The sequence below is a fragment of the Schistocerca serialis genome, chromosome 1 (assembly GCF_023864345.2).
Source record: "Schistocerca serialis cubense isolate TAMUIC-IGC-003099 chromosome 1, iqSchSeri2.2, whole genome shotgun sequence".
NCBI lineage: Eukaryota > Metazoa > Arthropoda > Insecta > Orthoptera > Acrididae > Schistocerca > Schistocerca serialis.
Genome location: NC_064638.1, coordinates 555,608,553 through 555,631,902, shown reverse-complemented (window position 1 = coordinate 555,631,902; position 23,350 = coordinate 555,608,553). Strand labels below are relative to the sequence as shown.

Here is a 23,350-nt window from a genome sequence, read left to right as displayed (position 1 = left end):
AGAATTGACACTAGTATGTAAGCGGTGACGATTTTTATCCTCGTCTCACCGGGCAAGGTGGACCTGGTGAACGTTGTCTAAACTATTTCCTTAATATCCAAGTGCTGGGAAGTGATCAGGGCCTGCAGATAAATTTTTCCCACAGTGGCATAATTGCCTAATGTAGTGAGACTGCATACCTTACCACATCGGGACTACATTGACAGTCACCACTGCGACCACTAGCTGCCAATGTAAGAATACGTGTATGAGACGTATAGAGGTTTGTTCATCATTTGGGAACAAATAAACATAGGAAAATCTAAGAGACATAATCTACTTGCTTTGATGCCTGTTTCACTGCCACATTATCTGAAACAGCTCCTTCAGCATTTTCGACTTCCTAATGACTTTCAAGTGGAAATCATTAGTTTCGATATCTATTTGTCGTTCTCTTTTATTATGTTTATGGACCCCTTCCCCAATTTTTCTGTCAACCAACAGCTGATGAGCAATAGTATCAGCAGATAGGCTGATGTTCCCAGAACCTAACCCGATTTAACTAATCCGCTGTAACAGTAGCCTCTAATCTTGGTGCTGGAAGTGCTGATCGCTTTGTGGGGTGAAATCAAAAGATTAAGTTTGTCTACCATGAAGTATTTCAACTACATCCCTCCATCAGAGGGTACGGGTGAAACACAGAACGATATTGAGATACCACAACATTAGATTACATTCAGAAACATAATTTACGTCCCATTCATACGCTGAGAGTTTCACGGTAGGGTAGTCATCAGAAACTATAGTCTATCGCATCCGTACCAAGGTTCCAGTCTGCTACTGACAAAATTAACTTGTGTACCTAGTTAACAAATTGTTCAACGCCACTCAGTAATTAATCAAATCATGTATTCACAAAAAAACTTCAGTTTTGTTGATTAAAGCAGCAAAATGCTAGAATTAACAAGTGCGTAATTCAGAAATTTTAAAATTTTTGCAGCTTCAGATCTAAAAGGTATTGAAGCAATGTTATGAGAAGACCTATGAAGCAGAGATTTCCTTTTATGACTTCCTTGCCAATTTTCGGTCTGGCAGTTTATAGGAGTATACGATTCCGTATACTAGTCCTTCAGCCAGATTGGAACCCACAGCAAATACAGCCATTGGTTGAGACGTCAGCCAAATTGAAACTGAGGTAGCGAGCCACTAATGTAAACTATGCTCTGTCACTGCCGTAGTGATATTTAAGCTAGATTATTTACGACAAAAAGACAATATTAGTTGCATTTTCTGCGTGAACAACCCTTTTGGACTCAAAACCATGACTTTCATAAGTTGATTTCATGCCTCACATGAAAATCACTCGGGTTACTTAATGAAAGTGACAAGAAAATATCAGGTAAATTTAGTAGGATAATTCTGTGCTGCTCCAGGGTGTCAAAGATATTCTGCGATGCTGCCAGTTATACTAGCCACAGAAAGAATGTGTTTTCGTAAGTAGACTTGGAAATGAGGGGTGCAGCCCGCATCTCAAAGACGCAAAATATCGAAAGTATAAGTCATTGACTTTTACTTGCGTTTCTGTATCTAGGCTAACAATACTCAGGTGCACCGACTGCAGCAGCTGTAACAGTATTGTTTTTCTTTCCTAAGTATATCACAAACTGGGAAGCTCATTCACCAGATGGGTTTCCCTTTTTTGGAGTATCTTTAGAGATTATGGTTAAAGAATTATGCGTACGTAACAAATCTTTTGATGCTTCTAGGCTTAAAGAAGTATTTTTCTTGAGAATCCTGACATTGGCGCTACTCTCAGAATAGAGAAACAAAAATGAGAAGAAAACAACAGAACATTAAATGTAGAACGCGAACCTCCACATAGAAATCCTGTAAATTACAAGTACTATAAAGCTTCAAAGTATTCAAGCAAATTGTAGAGAGAAACAATGCGCAGTGATCGGGAATGCGTGCTGCAGAGGCATTAAGAAATGAGAGCAGGGAACGTAGAAAGGAACACAATACTCTATCAGTAAAGTCTTTAACACGTCATTTTTAAGTAAAACCTTGTGATTCCACAGCTCAGTGGTCAGTGCATCTATGCAGAAGGCCGGGATGTGATTCCCAGTACTGTTAGGATTCTTCCTTGGTGAGAAGACTGGAGTGGGGTGCACTCTGCTCTTAATTTCATTAATAAACTTGTGCTATAATGAACTTAAAAGTTGCGTCCTTATGGGACACCCTTTAGATATAGCAACATCAAAAGGGCTTAGAACGAGTGGAACAATTTGATCTTCACATATGAATTCCATGTTAGGTTCCAGAATGATGCTCATCGGATATTAATTTTGATGAAATGTAGTTACTGCAAGAATCCCACGACTATGTGGATAGAGACCAGTTTGGCGGCGATCGGTCTTGGTATGAAGAGGAATCACGTTGGATGTGCGTATCGGGCAACGCCTCTTCGTTGTTACTCGAAGGAACACGGTTAACAGCCAAAAATAGGGAGAAGGGCACTGTATCCACATGTACAAATTTTTACACTACGCGCATGTGGAGACGCCCACTGCATGGAGCTTTTGCTATAGAAGTAGAAATGATGGGAAATCCATTGGAACAGATTAAGCTTATCCGTTGCGGATATTTTAGAACACGTGATGTTAGCTGAATGTAATAAGTTACATAGAACTGCACCAGTCATTTTTTTTGAGTAATTATGTTTTATTCGGACCGGTTTTCGAACCTTTTCAGGTTCATCTTTAGATGGTTTCTAGGGGGTTAGTTTTTTACTTACTGCTTTTTTCCGTTAGTGTCCATTTCCAACCTCTAAAACAGTGCGACATGCGTACTGTAAAGGTAGGAGGACAATGGAAGCAGACAGATGGACAATAACGTAAAAAAGCCGTCCGTACTGCCGCAGTAAGTAAAAAAACTAAATTTACGTCCATATCGACAGATAAACAATTGTCATGGCGATACGTTAAAGTGTGTTCCATCCTCTTGTCACAGAGTCAGCACCCGGCATTGTGCTACAAGTAATGATGTAAGCTCCAGAAACCATCTGAAGATGAAGCTGAAAAGGTTCGAAAACCGGTTCATGGAATAAAACACAATTATTTAGAAAGTGAGCGATTGCAGTTTTATGTAACTTATTTACCCCATAGGAGCAGTCAGGATTCAGTGGATTCCATCCGATGGTTTTAATAACACGCATTATTAAAGCTTTTAACCTCTAAACAGCATGATATGCGCACTGTAATAGTAGTGGGACAATTTTTATTTAAATGTTCAGTGCAAATCTATTGTACAGCTATACTCAAGTCCCTTCGTATCATATAGGCTAGTCTAACTCTCCCTCGTATAATTTATAACAAGATTTATCGTAATCAATAGTGCTTTTGTTGACATCGCATGTACATACACATCGAGACTGCAAACAAAATGTAAATACTTGGAGTTAAACTGCAAGACTAATGAAGAGAGGGGAACTGATGAATAATTAATGAAAAATGAATTTATTAGTACACGGGAAGATGTATACATTCCACATGGCGTCACAGAAAAAATGTAATATAATCTGTAAAGTAACTTAGAGTACACAAAAAAAGTTTCAAAACAAGTTTAATAAATTATAATTCTCGTTTACTTTAAATTCATTTCTTGTAAGCATTCGTCTGGATACGGAATTGAACTGCAGCGTCTGCTAACACAGCAGTTCATTTTCGAGAGCAGAATTTCTCGACACAGTCGCTTTCATATTTGTAATTGAAATTGAAACGTCCCCTTAGAAAAATTATGAATGACTGTGCTAGTAAACTTCTTATTTCATACAAAGACAGCTAAGTAAAACTGAACGTACTCAGACAGTTCTCTCTTTCTCTTCTGATCATCACTAAACTGACACACAATATTTTTTAGCGCAACGCAATCTGGCTTTCAATAATCCCTACAAAAGAATGGCCCTGACTAACAATAACCTATACCTTTCATGAATCACTTACCTCACAAAAATCTTCGTTACTCGAACTGCTGCAATACAGCGAGCGCCAATACTGCCAGCTAAATAAAAAGAGTCTAACTACTGAAGGCACTAACTACTGATAGGCATAGTTAGCAAATGAAAGATTTTGATAGGGAACAAACAATGTATTTACCTTAATAATGCTCAAAAGTCATCATACATATATCTATCAATTCATTACATCCATCTTTACAAATTTCCTTTTTCTGGCGGACACACGACCAGGTCTTTCGCTTATAGTAACCTCTCAAAACTCTGGCATCTCTCTCTCCACATCCACCACTGCTGGCGGCTCACCAACTGCACAACGCTACGCGCTGTTCACATCCGACTGCCCAACACTATACAAGCGAATATTCCAACAGTGAGTCCAATCAGCCACAGACTGCACACAGCACAGTCAGCGATTTTCATACAGAGCGCTACGTGTCGTTACCAACATAAAAACCTAAACAGCCTACTTACAAAGTTGCATGGCAAATCGCTCGTGTGCGCGTATTCAAGGCGAGCGACCGACTGCGGGTGACATGCCATGTGACGCATAGCTGCGAGTCCGCGACCCGTCACTGGTGCGTAGGGGACCTCTACACCACTTCAAGAAAAGTGTAGACTATGAGGAACTGTTCGATCATTGTACACTCGCGTTTTAACTCACTACGCACAGTTTGAAACTCACGGCTGATTCCCTACATCTACATCTACATACATACTCCGCAATCCACCATACGGTGCGTGGCGGAGGGTACCTCGTACCATAACTAGCATCTTCTCTCCCTGTTCCACTCCCAAACAGAACGAGGGAAAAATGACTGCCTATATGCCTCTGTACGAGCCCTAATCTAAAAAATGGCTCTGAGCACTATGCGACTTAACTTCTGAGGTCATCAGTCGCCTAGAACTTAGAACTAATTAAACCTAACTAACCTATGGACAGCACACACATCCATGCAGGAGGCAGGATTCGAACCTGCGACCGTAGCGGTCATTCGGCTCCAGACTGCAGCGTCTAGAACCGCACGGCCACTCCGGTCGGCAGCCCTAATCTCTTTTATCTTATCTTTGTGATTTTTCCGCGAAATATAAGTTGGCGGCAGTAAAATTGTACTGCAGTCAGCCTCTAATGCTGGTTCTCTAAATTTCCTCAGTAGCGATTCACGAAAAGAACGCCTTCATTCCTTCAGAGACTCCCACCCGAGTTCTTGAAGCATTTCCGTGTCACTCGCATGATGATCAAACCTACTGCACTCCTGGAAATGGAAAAAAGAACACATTGACACCGGTGTGTCAGACCCACCATACTTGCTCCGGACCGCAGCGACGCACGGATGCATGCCAAGACCGTAGGATCCTACGCAGTGCCGTAGGGGACCGCACCGCCACTTCCCAGCAAATTAGGGACACTGTTGCTCCTGGGGTATCGGCGAGGACCATTCGCAACCGTCTCCATGAAGCTGGGCTACGGTCCCGCACACCGTTAGGCCGTCTTCCGCTCACGCCCCAACATCGTGCAGCCCGCCTCCAGTGGTGTCGCGACAGGCGTGAATGGAGGGACGAATGGAGACGTGTCGTCTTCAGCGATGAGAGTCGCTTCTGCCTTGGTGCCAATGATGGTCGTATGCGTGTTTGGCGCCGTGCAGGTGAGCGCCACAATCAGGACTGCATACGACCGAGGCACACAGGGCCAACACCCGGCATCATGGTGTGGGGAGCGATCTCCTACACTGGCCGTACACCACTGGTGATCGTCGAGGGGACACTGAATAGTGCACGGTACATCCAAACCGTCATCGAACCCATCGTTCTACCATTCCTAGACCGGCAAGGGAACTTGCTGTTCCAACAGGACAATGCACGTCCGCATGTATCCCGTGCCACCCAACGTGCTCTAGAAGGTGTAAGTCAACTACGCTGGCCAGCAAGATCTCCGGATCTGTCCCCCATTGAGCATGTTTGGGACTGGATGAAGCGTCGTCTCACGCGGTCTGCACGTCCAGCACGAACGCTGGTCCAACTGAGGCACCAGGTGGAAATGGCATGGCAAGCCGTTCCACAGGACTACATCCAGCATCTCTACGATCGTCTCCATGGGAGAATAGCAGCCTGGATTGCTGCGAAAAGTGGATATACACTGTACTAGTGCCGACATTGTGCATGCTCTGTTGCCTGTGTCTATGTGCCTGTGGTTCTGTCAGTGTGATCATGTGATGTATCTGACGCCAGGAATGTGTCAATAAAGTTTCCCCTTCCTGGGACAATGAATTCACGGTGTTCTTATTTCAATTTCCGGGAGTGTAGTAACAACCCGCCTCTGAATTGCTTCTATGCCCTCCCTCAATCTGACCTGTTAGGGATCCCAAACGCTCGAGCAGTACTCAAGAATAGGTCGTATTAGTGTCTTATAAGCGGTCTCCTTTACAGATGAACCACATCTTCCGAAAATTCTACCAATGAACCGAAGACGGCTATCCACCTTCCCCACAACTGCCATTACATGCTTGTCCTACTTCGTATCGCTCTGCACTGTTACGCCCAAATATTTAATCGACGTGACTGTGTCAAGCGCTACACTACTAATGAAGTATTCAAACATTATGGTATTCTTTTTCCTATTCATCTGCATTAATTTACATTTATCTATATTTAGAGTTAGCACCCATTCTTTACATCAATCACAAATCCTGTCCAAGTCATCTTGTATCCTCCTACAGTCACTCAACGACGACACCTTCCCGTACACAACAGCATCATCAGCAAACAGCCGCACATTGCTATCCACCCTATCCAAAAGATCATTTATGTAGGTAGAAAACAACAGCGGACCTACCACACTTCCCTGGGGCACTCCAGATGATACCCTCACCTCCGATGAACACTCACCATCGAGGACAACGTACTGGGTTCTATTATTTAAGAAGTGTTCGAGCCACTCACATATTTGGGAACCAATCCCATATGCTCGTACCTTAGTTAGGAGTCTGCAGTGGGGCACCGAGTCAAACGCTTTCCGGAAGTCAAGGAATATGGCATCCGTCTGATACCGTTCGGCGCGCAGGATTAGCCGAGCGGTCTAAAGCGCTGCAGCCGTGGACTGCGAGGCTGGTCCCGGCGGAGGTTCGAGTCCTCCCTCGGGCATGGGTGTGTGTGTTCGTCCTTAGGATAATTTAGGTTAAGTAGTATGTAAGCTTGGGGACTGATGACCTTAGCAGTTAAGTCCCATAAGATTTCACACACATTTTGATACCGTTCAACCATGGTTCGCAAGATATCATGTGAAAAAAGGACGACTTGCGTTTCGCAGGAGCGATGCTTTGTAAAGCCGTGCTGATGCATGGACAGCAATTTCTCTGTCTCAAGGAAATTCATTGTATTCGAACTGAGAATATGTTCGAGAATCCTGCAACAAACCGATGTTAAGGATATTGGTCTGTAATTTTGAGGTTAGCACAGGAAAGGAATTCGTGGTGGGCCGCATCAAACCAGTCAGTAGATTGGTGACCAAAAAAAAAAAATATTTTTGAGGATCCGTCCTTCTGCCCTTCTTATATATAAGCGTCACCTCCGCTTTTTTCCAGTCGCTCGGGACTTTACGTTGGGCAAGAGATTCGCGATAAATGCAAGCTAAGTAAGGAGCCAGTGCAGTACAGTAATCTCTGTAAAACCGAATTGGAATCTCATCAGGACCTGGCGATTTATTTGTTTTCAACCCATTCGGCTGCTTCACAACCCCAGGGATGTCTATCACTATGTCCTCCATACGGGAATATGTACGAGACTCAAACGGCGGTATGTTTGTACGATCCTCCTGCGTGAAAGATTTCTCAAATGCTAAATTTAAAATTTCAGCTTTCGTTTTGCTGTCTTCCGTTGCCAGGCCAGACTGATTTAAAACGATTTCTTACAGTCTCCCTCTGATACGTTCCATGATTCCTGTCCGTAAGTACATGAGGTCTGCCTGTTCTTGACTTAGCCGTGGTTGTCCCTTCAGGTTCCCACTTTACAGTCACATCATCAACGGTAACTTGGGAACCTTTAGAAGCGTTCAAACGTCATGATGGATTTATTACTCAAGTCAAGTCAGTGAGTTCTCTCGACCGAGCCATTCTTCTGTTAGTGGTTCTCTACTGACAGTACTCTTCGCCTCATTTTATACTGGCGGGTCCGCCTCTCATGACATCTAGGAAGTGAAGGAGATTAGTGTTTAACGTCTCATCGTCTATGAGGTCAATAGCGACGGAGCACAAGCTCGGAATAGGGAAGGATGGAGAAGGAAAACGGTCGTGCCCATTCGAAGGAACCATCACGGCATTTGCCTTAAGAGATTTAGGAAAATCACCGAAAACTTAAATCGGGACGTCCAGACGCGGATCTGAACGGTCGTGCTCCCGAATTTCCAGGACGTCTAGTGGTCAATTCCGCATTAGATAGAGGTGTCCGCGCACTTTTGATTAGCTAGTGTACATCTTCAGATCGTGATTCTAAATTGATACGGGTATAAAGAACTGAATACTAGTCGACTACAACGGCTGTAGTTTATCCTGTCGACCCAAATGAAAACCACCAATTCTTTCGAGCTTCTTTCTGTTTCGATCGCCACCCGTCTCGTTTAAATTTTTCTCGACTTATTGTCAGTGTACTCGATTTACCACAGTGTACAACGTCTGCCCTACACAGTGTCTCTCGTACTTCGATAACAAGAGATGTTAAAAAGTGTGGGAGATTTAGAAGGCTACCAACGTGATGCTCTAGGAGGATCTGGCATTGAACCCGAGAAAATTCTGGTCCTATGTAAAATCGCTAAGCGGGTCGAATGCTTCCATCCAGTTCCTTGTTTACCTGTCTGGTGTGGCAGTTGAAGAAAGCAAAACGATAGCCGAAGTCTAAAATTTAGCTTTCAAGAAATCGTTCACACAGGAGAATGATTGAAACATACCGTCATTTGACTGTTCCAGTACAGCAGTCGTGGCTGCCGCATCGCGGTCGCGAAGTCGCGCCGAGGCAGTTTCAGATAAGTTTTACAGTCTGACGATAATTTATGGGTTTGTAGTTTTAGCTTGACGATGTCCACTATGGATAAACGGTAGTTACTTTTTTTCTCAAGAAGGTAAACGGTGCAACTGAGGCTGTTGATTATTAAAATTCAAATTAATTTCTACATTGGTTTAAAAGTTTACCTTTAATTATAATCACCCTGTACATTGCGCGCAACTACCACGAAGGTAAGATATGAGAAATTGGGGCTCACACGGAGGTATACAGGCACTCATATTTCCTTCGCTTTGTTTGCGAATGGAACAGGAAAGGAAATGACAGGTAGTGGACAGGGTATTCTGCGACTCCAAGCGTAGGGTGCTTGCGGAGTATATACGTAAATGTAGATATACTTCTCGTTCCCGCTATGTGTACTGGAAGTTTTTCTGCCAGATAAGCTCATAAGTACAGGCTGTAATTTGGTTGTGCACCATCCTATGTCAAATAGAATTTCTGACTCTGAGAAACGAGTGTGAACAGAAGGTAAGGAAGATATGTGTAGCTGATTTACCTGCGTTTCATCACGTACAATACGCTCACAAAAGAATTGCCTAATTAGGCACTAGGCATTAATCTATGAGAAGTTGGTTATATTTCCAGGAAAATATGTCGACTGTATGTACAGCAGTTCACCGAGCGAGTTAAACATTGCATTGTCGGAACAACCGTTTTTCCATAAAGCCGTTACTCATTACAAAACCACTTGCGGCGCTGTGTTATCAGATGCGATTTAGTTTTATCTGTTCTGTGGACTTTATAAGTTAAGTTTGTGGATCTGTCCGCTATCCATGTCTCAATAATTACTGAACTTCTACGACACTCTCAATAATCGAAAGACAACTGCATCCCATTTTTGTGTTGGTTTACTACACTCAAGCTCATAAATTAAGGGTAATTGCAGAATGTGCCGCCACACAACATGGCACTGCACAAAACTGGCGCTAATAGCATAGGCACATAGGGAACACAATCGACGCAGATCTGTAAGTCCACGGTATTGGTGATAAGTTGAGAAAACCGTCCCGAAACACATGTGCTATAAAACGCCACGTTTCCTGCTCATGTACCCCGACATCAGTATGGGATATTATCACCACGCACACGTACACAGGCCGCACAACGGGTTCTCATACTCTGGATCAGGTAGTAGAGCAGCTGCTGGGATATAGCCTACCATTCTTGCACCAGTGCCTGTCGGAGCTCCTGAAGTGTCCTAGGGGTTTGAAGACCTGCAGCGATACATCGACCTCGAGCATCCCAGGCGTGCTCGGTGGGGTTTAGGTCTGGAGAGCATGCAGGCCACTCCATTCGCCTGATATCTTCTGTTTCAAGGTACTCCTCCACGAAGGCAGCTCGGTGGGGCCGTGCGTTATCATCCATCAGGAGGAAGGTGGGACCCACTGCACCCCTGAAAAGGCGGACATACTTGTGCAAAACGACGTCTCGGTACACCTGACCTGTTACAGTTCCTTTGTGAAAGACATGCAGGGGTGTATGTGCAACAATCATAATCCCACCCCAGACCATCCAGCCACGACCTGCAGACAGGTCCCTTTCAAGGACATTAAGGAATTGGTATCTGGTTCCAGGTTCACGCCAGATGAAAACCCGGCGAGAATCACTGTTCAGACTATACCTAGACTCGTCCATTAACATAACCTGGGACCACTGTTCCAATGACCTTGTACTGTGTTCTTGACTCCAGGCTTTACGGGCTCTCCTGTGGCCAGAGGTCGGTGGGATGCACCTTGAAAGTCTCCGGGCGAATAAACCATGTCTGTTCAGTCGTCTGTAGACTGTGTGTCTGGAGACAACTGTTCCAATGGGTGCGGTAAGGTCCAGAGCAAGGATATCTGCGATACTCCGTGGCCGTCTTCGGGCACTAATGGTGAGACATCGGTCTTCTTGTGGTGTTGTACACTGTGTACGTCCCGTACTGTAGCGCCTGGACACGTTTCCTGTCTGCTGAAATCGTTGCCATAATCTTGAGATCACACTTTGTGGCACACGGAGGGCCCGTGCTATGACCTACTGTGTTTGACCAGCCTCCAGTCGCCCTAGTATTCTACCCCTCATAACGTCATCATCCATATGTGTTCTTTGAGCCATTTTTAACACAGTCACTATTAGCACGTCTGAAAACGTCTGCACACTCACTCGCTGCACCGTACTCTGACATGCACCAACACACCTCTGTGTATGAGGACTGCTGCCAGCGCCACCGTGCGACGACCGCAGATCAAATGCACCGCATGGTCATACCCCGAGGTGATTTAAACCCGCAAACCCCCACCACAGTGTTGTTTCACCATGTATCAGCATTCTCCTTAGTTTATGAGCATAAGTGTAGTGCAATGGCAATAGCCCCCTTGCGTAGCCAACACACAACGTCTAGCGCGCTAGGCTGCGGCACATGTTCCATGCTTACAGAAATGCTGAGCTCGTCCCTACTCTCCAACTTAGAAAATACAACAGGCAAACAGTTAAAATAAGATACCGCACAGGACAGATTGTACACGATTCATAGACAAGTGGCGGATACGACTTCTCTTCCTTGCGTTAACCGACGGTTGTGGCGACAGAAAGGGCATCGGGCCACAAAGTTAAATAAAATTCATTTGCCGAATCACGAAAAAGCCTGACCCTGTCCCAGGGGATAAACGATAGGAGGTAAGAGACTAGTCTCACAGCCTTGTTAGACATCATATTTTAATGGCACCTATTAAGGAAACCTGGTAGTGCACTTTGATTTAGTTCAGTGAGTCTTCCAAAGATTTATTTATTCTGCTCCATAGATCAAAGTGATGAACAGATCGTAGGATACGAAATGAGTCAGTTTTACAGACTTGTTGTGGTCATTACAACGTTATATTGAATTTAGTATATAATACTACATGTCTGATTATTTACGTGTTACGCAGGTTCCTTTAAAGAAATAAAAAATACAATACACCTCCCTTCGTAGATGATGCTGCCAAACTAATACCCTTCTGGTTAAAAATGACGGTTATTTATACAAGTTCGGCATCTACTCGTTTTGCTAGAACATCGCTTCCAACCACGTACACCAAAACTAAGTTCGGAGGTGTATCAACTGGCCTGCCGGCCGTTGTGGCCAAGCGGTTCTAGGCGCTTCCGTCCGGAATCGCGCTGCTGCTACGGTCGCAGGTTCGAATACTGTCTCGGGCATGGATGCATGTGATGTCCTTAGGTTAGTTAGGTTTAAGTAGTTCTAAGTCTAGGGGACTGATGACCTCAGATGTTAAGTCCCATTGTGCTCAGAGCCATTTGAACCATTTGTTTTACTAGGTTGCGCTGAGAGATCGTGGTGGCGTTAGACTGTGAAGTGAGTGTTTCTTTTTCACACAATATGAAGGCGTACTTAACTGAGATATTTTAAGATGTCTTGAAGTTATTCCGTTCCATTCGACAATGACATATGTCGCCCATGTCCTGATAGAAACATATTAATTTATCAATTAGTGTGCGTCTCAAAATATATCGCGCATACACCGCCCATTCAGAAGTTCCCGTATTGATTTTATTCCTGGCGCACACGTGACGCCTGCGTAGTACCTATGGTGGCAGCTTGAACAAACAACTGTAAACAAAAGATGTCCATTCAACCAGTCAGTTGTGAGCAGGCAGTGTTAAGTAACGGGCGTGTGGCTGTAGTGCGTCAATGCTAATGTCACAAATCAAAATGGAGCAACATCTCTGAATCAAGTATTAAGCCATTCTCCAGAATATTCTGAGGAAGAGAAGAATGTGTGCAAAGTGGACTTCAGACTTGACTGAAATGCAACACGTGAACATTTCTTTTCCGAAAAAGAGACTTGATGTTATCAATACGAACCTAATATAGAATATAGTCCAGAAACTCACACGAAGGATAAACAGTTTGACGACATAATCGACAGTGAAGCCAATGTTACGAGCAAACTTTTATGACAAGGTCAAATGGTTGCATCAACTTTCTGTGGGCTGTACTCAAGCATTAATCCAGGCTCGTAATTTTTTGATCTGATGAGGCTAGTTTGACAGTACTGGCGATAAATGTTCGCTAAGCACGACAGTTTAAAAAAACACTACACTGAGTTGACAAAAGTCATGGGACACCACCTAACATCGTGTCGAACCTCCTTTCGCGCGGCCTGGTGCAGCAGCTAGACGTGTCATGACTCAACAAGTCGTTGGCAGTCCTGTACAGAAATACTGAGCCATACTGCCTCTATAACCGTCCATAATTTCGTAAGTGTTGCCTGTGCAGGATTTTGTGCAGAAAATGAGCTCTCGATTATGTCCCATAAATTTTCGATGGGATTCATGTCGGGTGATCTGGGTGGTTAAATCATTCGCTTGAATTGTACATTATGTTCTTCAAACGAATTGAGAACAACTGTGGGCCGGTGACATGGCGCATTGTCATCCATAAAAATTGTATTGTTATTTGGTATCATGAAGTCCATGAGCAGCTGAAAATGGTCTCCAAGTTCAGTTGGACCAGAGGACCCAGTCTATTCCATGTAACCACACCCTACACCATTATGGAGCTACCAGTGCCTTGTTGACAACTTGGGTCCATGGCTTCGTGAGGTCTGCACCAACATCGAACCCTACCATCAGCTCTTACGAACTCAAATCGGGGCTCATTGACCGACCACGGTTTTCCAGTTGTATACGGACCAACCGATACGGTCACGAGCCCAAGAGAGGCACTGCAGGCGATGTCGTGCTGTTAGCAATGGCCGGCCGGAGTGGCCGAGCGGTTCTAGGCACTTCAGTCTGGAGCCGCGCGACCGCTACGGTCGCAGGTTCGAATCCTGCCTCGGGCATGGATGTGTGTGATGTCCTTAGGTTAGTTAGGTGTAAGTAGTTCTAAGTTTTGGGGACTCATGACCTCAGATGTTGAGTCCCATAGTGCTCAGAGCCATTTGAACCATTTTTGTTAGCAAAGGCACTCGCGTCGGTCGTAATATTTAACCGCACTGTCCTAAAGAATACGCTCGTCGTACGTCCGACAGTGATTTCTGCGGTTATTTCTTGCAGTGTTGCTTTTCTATTAGCAATGACTTTTCTAGGCAAAAGCCACTGCTATCGATCGTTAAGTGAAGGCCGTCGGCCACTGCGCTGTTTTTTGGTGAGAGGCGATGCCTGGATTCTCGAACGATTTTCGAAACGAAATGTCCAATGCGTCTATCTCCAACTACCATTCCGCGTTCAGAGTCTGTTAATTCCCGTCGTGCGGCCGTAATCACGTTGGAAACCTTTTCACATGCATCACCTGAGTACAGATGACAGTTCTGCCAATACACTGCCCTTCTATGCCTTGTGTACGTGGTACTGCCGCCGTCTGTATATCTGCATACGATTTCTGTCACCTGATTATCTTATCGAACTAAGAGTTTCAAGACAAAGTCGTCGCTTTCCACTGACCCGCCTGGATAGTCACGCCGTTGCACGCCGCTTTAGGGATCCCGGGAGAGGCGCCGTTGCCGAAACGAATCCACCCGGCGAATTAAAGAGAAGTACCGGTGTGCTGGCCAGCCTGGATGTTGTTTCCACATCAGTAAAAGTGAATAGTGGGCTGGTATCCACGTCTCACCTGAGTTACACGATTCGCAAACATTTCGAAAACTTTCTCACATTTTGAAACGTGATAACACTAGACGCAGACAGGTGGTGTACACAAACTGAACGCTGGGGAGTGAACGAGCAGTGGTGGGGAGAGGGGTGGTGACAGGAAAGATATCCGGCCTCTCTGCCACTGACATAAAATCCAAATTAACAAGCCGACCTTGTGAAGATACGGGGCTAGGAGTAAGAAGAGAAGGAGCTGTCACCTTACAATCCATCTGCAACATTACTCGTGTCTTAAGCTTTTGGCGTTGATTAGGTCTCAGAATTGCAAGAATGGTTCTGAAGGAGTTTGGTAGGTACTTGTAGATTAGACCAGTGTTTCTCGAACTGTGCAGCGCGCCCTCCTAGGGGGCGTGATAATTGTGAAGCGGGAGTGCGAGCTCATTAAAAAGAAAAAATATGAATTCAACTACTGATAACTTTATGGAAATGAAAGCAAAAAAGTAGATTCTGAAGTAATAAAAAACTGGCGTTTACACTGATATAATTCGGTAACCATTGGGATCGTGTAAGTATTGCGCAAGGCTTAATTAATTTTTCAATACTAAATTGAAAAGTGTAGGAGTTTTCAGTGCCTTTTTTTTTTGTGGTACCCGTGGTCTAGGGGTAGCGTCTTTGATTTATAATCAAAACGTCTTAGGTCCCGGGTTCGATCCCCACCACTGCCTAAATTTTGATAAATAATCATCATTGGCGGCCAAAGACTTCCGGCATAAGAAGTCAGCATCATTCTGCCAACGGCCTTGTCAAAGAGGGCGGAGGAGCGGATAGAGGTTCAGGGCACTCTCTTGTCCTAGGGGTGGGAAATTGCCCCTAAAGGCGGAAGAATCAGCAATGATCAACGACATGAAGATGCAGAAAGCAATGGAAACCACTGCATTAAAGACACGTAACTTGTATGCACAGGACATGTGGCCTGTAATTGAAGAAGTGTCATGATTATCTCTCCATTGGCAACAGATTCCGGAATAGTCCCCCATTCGGATCTCCGGGAGGGGACTGCCAAGGGGGAGGTTACCATGAGAAAAAGATTGAATAATCAACGAAAGGATAACGTTCTACGAGTCGGGGCGTGGAATGTCAGAAGCTTGAACGTGGTGGGGAAGCTAGAAAATCTGAAAAGGGAAATGCAAAAGCTCAATCTAGATATAGTAGGGGTCAGTGAAGTGAAGTGGAAGGAAGACAAGGATTTCTGGTCAGATGAGTATCGGGTAATATCAACAGCAGCAGAAAATGGTATAACAGGTGTAGGATTCGTTATGAATAGGAAGGTAGGGCAGAGGGTGTGTTACTGTGAACAGTTCAGTGACCGGGTTGTTCTAATCAGAATCGACAGCAGACCAACACCGACAACAATAGTTCAGGTATACATGCCGACGTCGCAAGCTGAAGATGAACAGATAGAGAAAGTGTATGAGGATATTGAAAGGGTAATGCAGTATGTAAAGGGGGACGAAAATCTAATAGTCATGGGCGACTGGAATGCAGTTGTAGGGGAAGGAGTAGAAGAAAAGGTTACAGGAGAATACGGGCTTGGGACAAGGAATGAAAGAGGAGAAAGACTAATTGAGTTCTGTAACAAGTTTCGGCTAGTAATAGCGAATACCCTGTTCAAGAATCACAAGAGGAGGAGGTATACTTGGAAAAGGCCGGGAGATACGGGAAGATTTCCATTAGATTACATCATGGTCAGACAGAGATTCCGAAATCAGATACTGGATTGTAAGGCGCACCCAGGAGCAGATATAGACTCAGATCACAATATAGTAGTGATGAAGAGTAGGCTGAAGTTCAAGACATTAGTCAGGAAGAATCAATACGCAAAGAAGTGGGATACAGAAGTACTAAGGAATGACGAGATACGTTTGAAGTTCTCTAACGCTATAGATACAGCAATAAGGAATAGCGCAGTAGGCAGTACAGTTGAAGAGGAATGGACATCTCTAAAAAGGGCCATCACAGAAGTTGGGAAGGAAAACATAGGTACAAAGAAGGTAGCTGCGAAGAAACCATGGGTAACAGAAGAAATACTTCAGTTGATTGATGAAAGGAGGAAGTACAAACATTTCCGGGAAAATCAGGAATACAGAAGTACAAGTTGCTGAGGAATGAAATAAATAGAAAGTGCAGGCAAGCTAAGAAGAAATGGCTGGAGGAAAAATGTGAAGACATCGAAAAAGATATGATTGTCGGAAGGACATACTCAGCATACAGGAAAGTCAAAACAACCTTTGGTGACATTAAAAGCAACAGTGGTAGCATTAAGAGTGCAACGGGAATTCCACTGTTAAATGCAGAGGAGAGAGCAGATAGGTGGAAAGAATACATTGAAAGCCTCTATGAGGGTGAAGATTTGTCGGATGTGATAGAAGAAGAAACAGGAGTCGATTTAGAAGAGATAGGGGACCCAGTATTAGAATCGGAATTTAAAAGGCCTTTGGAGGACTTACGATCAAATGAGGCAGAAGGGATAGATAACATTCCATCAGAATTTCTAAAATCATTGGGGGAAGTGGCAACAAAACGACTATTCACGTTGGTGTGTAGAATATATGAGTCTGGCGACATACCATCCGACTTTCGGAAAAGCATCATCCACACAATTCCGAAGACGGCAAGAGCTGACAAGTGCGAGAATTATCGCACAATCAGCTTAACAGCTCATGCATCGAAGCTGCTTACAAGAATAATATACAGAAGAATGGGAAAGAAAATTGAGAATGCGCCAGGTGACGATCAGTTTGGCTTGAGGAAAAGTAAAGGGACGAGAGAGGCAATTCTGACGTTACGACTAATAATGGAAGCAAGGCTAAAGAAAAATCAAGACACTTTCACAGGATTTGTCGACCTGGAAAAAGCGTTCGACAATATAAAATGGTGCAAGCTGTTCGAGATTCTGAAAAAAGTAGGGGTAAGCTATAGGGAGAGACGGGTCATATACAATATGTACAACAACAAAGAGGGAATAATAAGAGTGGACGATCAGGAACGAAGTGCTCCTATTAAGGAGGGTGTAAGACAAGGCTGTAGCCTTTCGCCCCTACTCTTCAATCTGTACATCGAGGAAGCAACGATGGAAATAAAAGAAAGGTTCAGGAGTGGAATTAAAATACAAGGTGAAAGGATATCAATGATACGATTCGCTGATGACATTGCTATCCTGAGTGAAAGTGAAGAAGAATTAAATGATCTGCTGAACGGAATGAACAGTCTAATGAGTACACAGTATGGTTTGAGAGTAAATCGGAGAAAGACGAGGGTAAAGAGAAGTAGTAGAAATGAGAACAGCGAGAAACTTAACATCAGGATTGATGGTCACGAAGTCAATGAAGTTAAGGAATTCTGCTACCTAGGCAGTAAAATAACCAATGACGGACGGAGCAAGGAGGACATCAAAAGCAGACTCGCTATGGCAAAAAAGGCATTTCTGGCCAAGAGAAGTCTACTAATATCAAATACCGGCCTTAATTTGAGGAAGAAATTTCTGAGGATGTACGTCTGGAGTACAGCATAGTATGGTAGTGAAACATGGACTGTGGGAAAACCGGAAGAGAAGAGACTCGAAGCATTTGAGGCGTGGTGCTATAGACGAATGTTGAAAATTAGGTGGACTGATAAGGTAAGGAATGAGGAGGTTCTACGCAGAATCGGAGAGGAAAGGCATATGTGGAAAACACTGATAAGGAGAAGGAACAGGATGATAGGACATCTGCTAAGACATGAGGGAATGACTTCCATGGTACTAGAGGGAGCTGTAGAGGGGAAAAACTGTAGAGGAAGACAGAGATTGGAGTACGTCAAGCAAATAATTGAGGACGTAGGTTGCAAGTGCTACTCTGAGATGAAGAGGTTAGCACAGGAAAGGAATTCGTGGCGGGCCGCATCAAACCAGTCAGTAGACTGATGACCCAAAAAAAAAAAAAAAAAAAAAAAAAAAAAAAAAAAAAAAAAACCGGCTTGCGGAGCAAAGTTTTTCGAAGGCGGGTTTAATATTAGCAATAGACACACTGAGTTCCTTTTTTTATGTTTAGGTGAGATCCATACTTTGTTTTAAAACAGCCAACGCAGAAAATTCTGTTTCGCAAAGGCAGGATGTTGACAGTGGTAACAGTATACAAAAATGGTTCAAATGGTTCCGAGCACTATGTGACTTAACATCTGAGGTCATCAGTCCCCTAGAACTTAGAACTAGTTAAACCTAACTAACCTAAGGACATCACACACATCCATGCCCGAGGCAGGATTTGAACCTGCGACCGTAGTGGTAACAGTATACATTCTCCCTCAGACGTATTCGCACACCGCAGCGGTCGCGCTACACTCCCTCTGCACCCTGCACACCCCTCAGGTAATCCATCAACTTTTCGCACAACACCTGTAAGACAGAGGGCAACAGAGAGCTATGGATTCTCGTTTTGTCAGTGTAGCTGACCGGTGTTGCGAAATAGCAATAAATTTACTTAGTCTCGGTAATCTGTAAAGTTTACAATTTCGTAGTTCAGCGTCAAAATATTCAAAAATAGTTAATTAGATATGACGAAGGGAGGCACGACGAAGACTGTGAAAACTGTATGGCGATTACTGAAATATTGAGAACCTCTTGACTAGAAGACCAGTGTTAGACATATTTTCGCAGAAATAAGGACTTACGATGTGCTTGTATTTCTTACCATCGGAGAATTGACACATTGAAAATAAATTCTAAAAATATTTTGAACTAATTAAGAGCTCAATCGTTTAGTTATCTGACTACCTCTCATATAAAAGTGACAGTCTGTTATGAGATAAAATTCACTTAAAGTGTAAATTCAGTAATTTCCAAGTAAATGAATAACTGATTTATTACATTTTTTTAACAGTACAGATCAATAATTCTTATTAATAACACCTATAAAAGGTTAATTACACAATAAATTACTAACTTGTCTCGTTTGTTTTGCACAGCATTATTGCTTCAAAGATCCAAAAATTTATTTTTTTATGAACATTACTTTCCACCAAGCATGAATAACATTTTTCAAAATGTTCGTGTCGTATAATGCCTCTGTATGTATGTTTACGTTTCGTCTTTCTGCTGTTGTCCCTCTAACAAAAGCTTCACGCTACTTTCAACACGTTCAATACGCTCTAGTAAAAGAGACAAATTACTTACCTCGCTTGACGAATCTGCTAGAGAGCTCTCACGCTCCGACAGAATTCGTTTTGCTTCATTCATTATTTCAGAATCAAGTGACTTTAGATGTTTGCCTTGTTCTCCTGAAATTCTCGTCTGTCCCCCCTTATTAGGCCAGACAACTAGGCAAGCTTCTTCAGATTTTCCAGAAAATAATAAAAAATTTTCAAATTTTCTTGCAGCATATTTCCAGCGTCTACACAGCTTATTAAGGCACACTGTTATGTTTTCAATTTCATAAAGGCAGTGTATCTGAGACATAATGCTCAGGATTTCGGCGTCACCCCGTATTTGCTGTTCGTCTGAGACAGCAAGAGCTGTTAGAAGGTTTAGTAAAACAACAGGCAAGTAAAATAAGAAAAGGATGAACACTATTGAAGTTAACCAGATATCTGTTTCGAAAGGGAGGTCATTAGCATCAAATTCTCCAGTCATCATAATAAGAGTTTTTAAAAACGTCCTGAGTGGATTCTGAAAGAAGTCCCCTGATTCTGATTCTTCCCCTGTGTTTTTGACCACATCGGTGCCCCTAAGTGTGATATTCCCTTCGTTAAGAGATTTCGCGCTCACAGTCTCATTCGTAGGTGGCGAAAATATCACATAGAAACTGAGAGAGAAGGCAACAATAATGAATATATAAGACTTGAGTAGATGTAAATAATTGACAGAAACAGTTCTTAGCATTTCTATATTTGTTGAAAATTTATAGTGCCTACTGGTAATTACAAAAAGGCCTCTCCATGACAATAATATCGAGGCAGTGTAGACCCAACGAGAAAATGAACCGAGGGGACATTGTGAAAGAATAAGGATAGCAGATATGATGAACGATATGTCATAAACATTTTCACAATTTTGAAAGTAAAGGCTAGTTTTTAGAACAAGCTGTGCGACCTCTCTAACCAACATAAATACTGTGCATATTACGGCAGTCACACAACAAAAAATGTCGATGGATTGCACCGCTGCAGACGTTCTGTCTAGGTTACTTACTTGCATTAAGATGTATACGTTTAATGTAATTACGAAAACGAGGTACAGTATTAAATTCAGATGCTGGAGAAATCGCATGTGATCATTTTTTACTTGCAAATAGCTAGTGATAAGTGGATGCTTTAGAAGTACTTTGTAATCAGGCAAATTTGTAAGTGAATGTAAAATATCCATTTCTTTATATGTGTTCTCTAACGGGGCCTCCATTAACTGTGAATGGTCACTGGTGACGTCTAGATATGAAGCGTTGTCCTGAACTGGGAAAAATTTGCTTTCGAGTGCTTTACGTTTAATTACGTTTTTCTGTGATATTAGCATTTTAAAACTGAATTTTATTGCATAATCGTCATTCGATGGTAAAATATTATCCCGGACACTCAAGCTATGGTCTAGCAAAGAACGAAATTCCTGAACGGATAAAGGATATTTACCAAAGGCATTTTTTGCTAGCAGATCAGCACCTCGACTAAGTAACTCAACGATGATTTCGATGTCGTTTTTGGCAGCAAAGTGAAGTGCAGTGTTTCTTTTGTGATCAACAGCATTTACATCTATTTTTACAGTGGATTCAGTATTGAGCAATATGCAAACCATTTTCTTGTCATTCTGCAAACAGGAAAGCATCAGAGGCGTTCTTCTGTTTCTCTCATGAGTTGCATTTGGGTTCACTTTTTCAAGAAGTTTCTTTGCAAAGTCGTGCAAACCCCTCTCACAAGCATACTGTAAGAAAGTGTAACCACAGTCTGCACAGTCCATCAACGCATCAGAGGAACTTAGCTTATCAAATTCTTCTTCAAAGTTTGCGTACTGGCCTCTCACCATCAAATGAAAAAGCTTTTTCTTCAAACAGACATTTCTCGGTTGTACGTGTGTATCGTCCCCAGCACCATCAGTCCAGTCACTTACTAAGCTTCTGTTGTCTTTATAGGAGTCGCTGCTACTACTACCATTGCCAGAATCAGCCCTACCGTTCCTGTCCAGGCCCTCACCGATAAAAAGTGCACGACCGAATGCGCCATCATTGAAACGACCAGTGCTGAAGCCGCCCCCAGCAAAGTTGCCGTTGGGAAAGTCGCTGCCATCGACAGCACTACCACCATCGCTTCTGAAGCCACGAAAAAGACTGGGACCATTTGTGGTTTCATCAGTTGCTGGGCCAAACCCACTTGCTATGGAGATCGGGATGATGACATCGCCATGTGTTACTGGTGCGCCAGGATGACCGTTTGATAAGAGGTTCATACGACCATTAGCTCCGTGACCGAAACTCGTATTGGGCCCACTCTTTGTCCCGCCACACCTCTGTATCATGCTCAGAGCAACAAGACATCCTGCAACATCAGCTGGAGTGTGTCCAGAACTGTCTTTCAAGTTGACATCCACGTTTTCCACATTTAGAAGGAGCTGCAGGCAGTCGTGCGAGTGTGTGGACGAACTGCATGAAGCTGCAAGATGAAGAGCTGTTTGGTCGTTGGTGTCTTTAGCATTAACGTCCCCAGGCGCACATTCCAAAAGCAGCTTCAGAGCAGCAGAGTTCCTTGATGCAGCAGCCACATGGAGCGGCCTCCTAGAACAAGAAACTGTTTGCTAAAAAATTCTGATGAACTGACGGAAAAAAGCAAAAACATGCAATCATGTATATGCATTATAGTCATCCGTAAGTAACATTTTTATTGAACTATTAATGAAATTTAATCAGCTTAAAAAGAAATAGAACTAAAGTCTAGAAGGATGATTGTGAATGCGACAAATACGTCCTAAAACAACGGAGAAGCACGTAATCCTTTTCATGTGCACCGAACTGATCAAAAAAAATCGACGCTGTAGGAATCATACATTAATCGGACTTGACGATAATTAAGCGAGAAAGCCAATTTCGTCGGCATCCAGCTCGGGTGATACGTGAACTAGAAAACCCATCTACAACACACGCTGCTCTGCAAAATGTAAGGACGAGATACGTTAAGTAACGTAAAATATTAACTGTTCGGTGAAAATGAATGAAAGTGCTGCAGCGTATTACGAAGGTCTCCCAGTCGTCCACAGAAAGTATAACACTATTTAGTCACGGACAGGTGCAATAACTATGATACATCTTCTGCACAGCACTTTAGTGAAAAAGGACACTTTAGTGAATACACTTCACTTGTAATCGATTCTATAGAAAAACTGTCATTACACTGTTTTTATAAATCGTTGGTCAGATTTTCATATCACTCCATAAAATGAATCTTGCGAGGCATTGAAGCACCGTAAGATCTTTTCTTATTAGTAGGCTAATAATATTGAAAGGGAATGGATTCCCAAGTTGTCCCAGTGCAGAGAGGAATTTTTCTCTGTACTGATTATACTTTTGGCAAGCAAAGATCACATGATTAACGTCCCACATATCTGAGTCGTTGCACTCACTGGTGTCCCCAGTCCTAAGATAAAGGCGGAATAAATGACAGAGAAAGTTGAACGTAAGGTCAGCGTGACTATGACACCAAATGGGGTTGGCCCCGCCCCCGGAATAC

The 23,350-nt window shown here is 43.2% G+C and overlaps 1 protein-coding gene across 1 annotated transcript in view; it reads right to left on the bottom strand.

Moving 5' to 3' along the window:
- The window catches only part of LOC126415010 (transient receptor potential cation channel subfamily A member 1-like), a 158,282-nt gene that overhangs the window by 73,349 nt on the left and 61,583 nt on the right, over nucleotides 1-23,350 (bottom strand). Inside the window, exon 4 of the mRNA XM_050083401.1 lies at nucleotides 21,266-22,401. Coding sequence (XP_049939358.1) covers nucleotides 21,266-22,401 — 1,136 coding nt within the window. The remainder of the gene's footprint in view (nucleotides 1-21,265; nucleotides 22,402-23,350) is intronic.